The following is a 1,719-nucleotide window of genomic DNA, read 5'->3' on the forward strand; positions in this document are numbered from 1 at the left end:
CGGCCCCGCCACCACGCCCCGGCCCCCGCCGCGCGCCCGCACGGTGCTGCCGCCCCCGTCAGCCAGCCCCGGGGCGGCGAGCGGCACCGGGACCAGCCCTGTCCCCACCCCCAGCACGGCGCCCATAAACCCTGAGGGCTCCCAGGAAGGCCCAGGCAGGACCCTGCGGATGGGGACACGCTCACCAGCACCCCGTGCTGCCGCGGCCCTTGGCGAGGCTGCAGGGACCCAGCTCCACAGTGCCTTGTCTCACCCGCTGCTTCCTCCCTTCCCTCTGATGGTGGGAACAGGGGTGAAGTTGGTGCCGAGCACTGATGAATTACTGCTCAGAGACAGCCAGCAAGGATCCGTGTGCCTGCAAGTCCTGTGTCCTGTTGCAGCTCCCATTGTGTTTTAGCAACCTTTCCTTTACTACCAGTCTCAAGGCACAGGTTATCTGTCGTTGGTCTGTTCTGGCTGCTCTCCTAAACGTGAGCATCCTTACAATTCAGGCCAAGTCTTCTCCTAGATATACTGCTGAGTGAAATGTGTTAATCCATTGTATTAATCCTACTGAGTGCAATGTATTAATCCCATCCTTACTAGGAACTGAATTAGATGATGGGCTCCTGAGAACAGGGTAAAATTGCATGGTTCGTGCCACCGAGCAGGACTGATCTGCAGTGATTGTACACTGACTCAAAAGAGACTGGGAGAATTCTCAGGTGAATGTTATTTGCATAAGTGCCTATACAGTTCATTTTAAAACACCTCAAACTTCATGTTTACTAGCTGGGTAGCAATATTGCACATCTTCACATCAACCTCCTGCAGTTCTTTATCTCTTTTTTTTTTCCCCTAGGCGAAATACAGTAAGGCAGCCCTCCACTGCAGCTGCTCTGTAAAATCTACCTCAATGAATACAGCTTTTGGAGCTTTGCCTATGTTGTTCCAGCATCCTTCAGTGTGTGGCCTGTCACGGATCACCCCTAACTTGTACCTCAGTGATGGCGTCACTGCCAATAATAAGTTCCTGCTCCTTACAAATCAAATCACCACTGTCATCAATGTCGCTGTGGAGGTGGTAAACACTTTTTATCCAAACATTGAGTATATGTGTGTTCCTGTGGTGGACTCCCCCCTCTCCTGGATCTACAGTTGCTTTGACACTGTAGCGGATAAGATACAGAGTGTGAGCATGCGTCAGGGCCGAACGCTGCTGCATTGCGCTGCAGGAGTCAGCAGGTCAGCCACCGTGTGTTTAGCCTATCTCATGAAGTACCAGTCTATGTCTCTGGCAAGCGCGCATGCGTGGGTCAAGTCTTGCCGTCCCATCATACGACCCAACAATGGCTTCTGGCAGCAGCTCATTCAGTACGAGTATAAACTCTATGGTGTTAACACAGTCCGTATGATCAGCACTCCATTGGGATTGATACCTGATGTTTACGGAAGGGAAGTAAGACTAACACTACCATTCTGAATACAAACTTGCTTTATGACATCTTGACAAGAAATCAAGAGAAAGCCAAAGGCTTCTAGGCCTATCTTGGAACTTTGAAAATAAACTCTTCAGATCTGAGAMAGTTGTAGCATGAAGTCTCTGCTGCTATAAGTATGGGGGATCAGTGATAAGAATGGAGACTTATATGTTTTGCTATAAATAAAATCAKCACAGTTTAAACTATGCAGTTAGTTTTCACACATCATTTGTGTTGGGATCCCAACAGTAACTTTGAA

General features: G+C 49.5%; 1 protein-coding gene across 1 annotated transcript; it reads left to right on the top strand.

Moving 5' to 3' along the window:
* Positions 1-892: 892 nt before the first annotated feature.
* DUSP18 (dual specificity phosphatase 18) lies at positions 893-1,462 on the top strand. The gene has a single exon (XM_085311671.1). The coding sequence runs from the start codon at positions 896-898 to the stop codon at positions 1,460-1,462; it is 567 nt and encodes a 188-aa protein (XP_085167797.1). The 5' UTR covers positions 893-895.
* The last annotated feature ends 257 nt before the right edge of the window (positions 1,463-1,719 follow it).

This window comes from Rhea americana, unplaced genomic scaffold (genome assembly GCF_003343005.1).
Source record: "Rhea americana isolate MKP2758 unplaced genomic scaffold, rheAme1 scaffold_347, whole genome shotgun sequence".
Taxonomy (NCBI): Eukaryota; Metazoa; Chordata; class Aves; order Rheiformes; family Rheidae; genus Rhea; species Rhea americana.

Excerpts from the sequence above, each read along its gene's own strand:
- DUSP18 (XM_085311671.1), top strand. The coding sequence starts at position 896 with ATGAATACAGCTTTTGGAGCTTTGCCTATGTTGTTCCAGCATCCTTCA.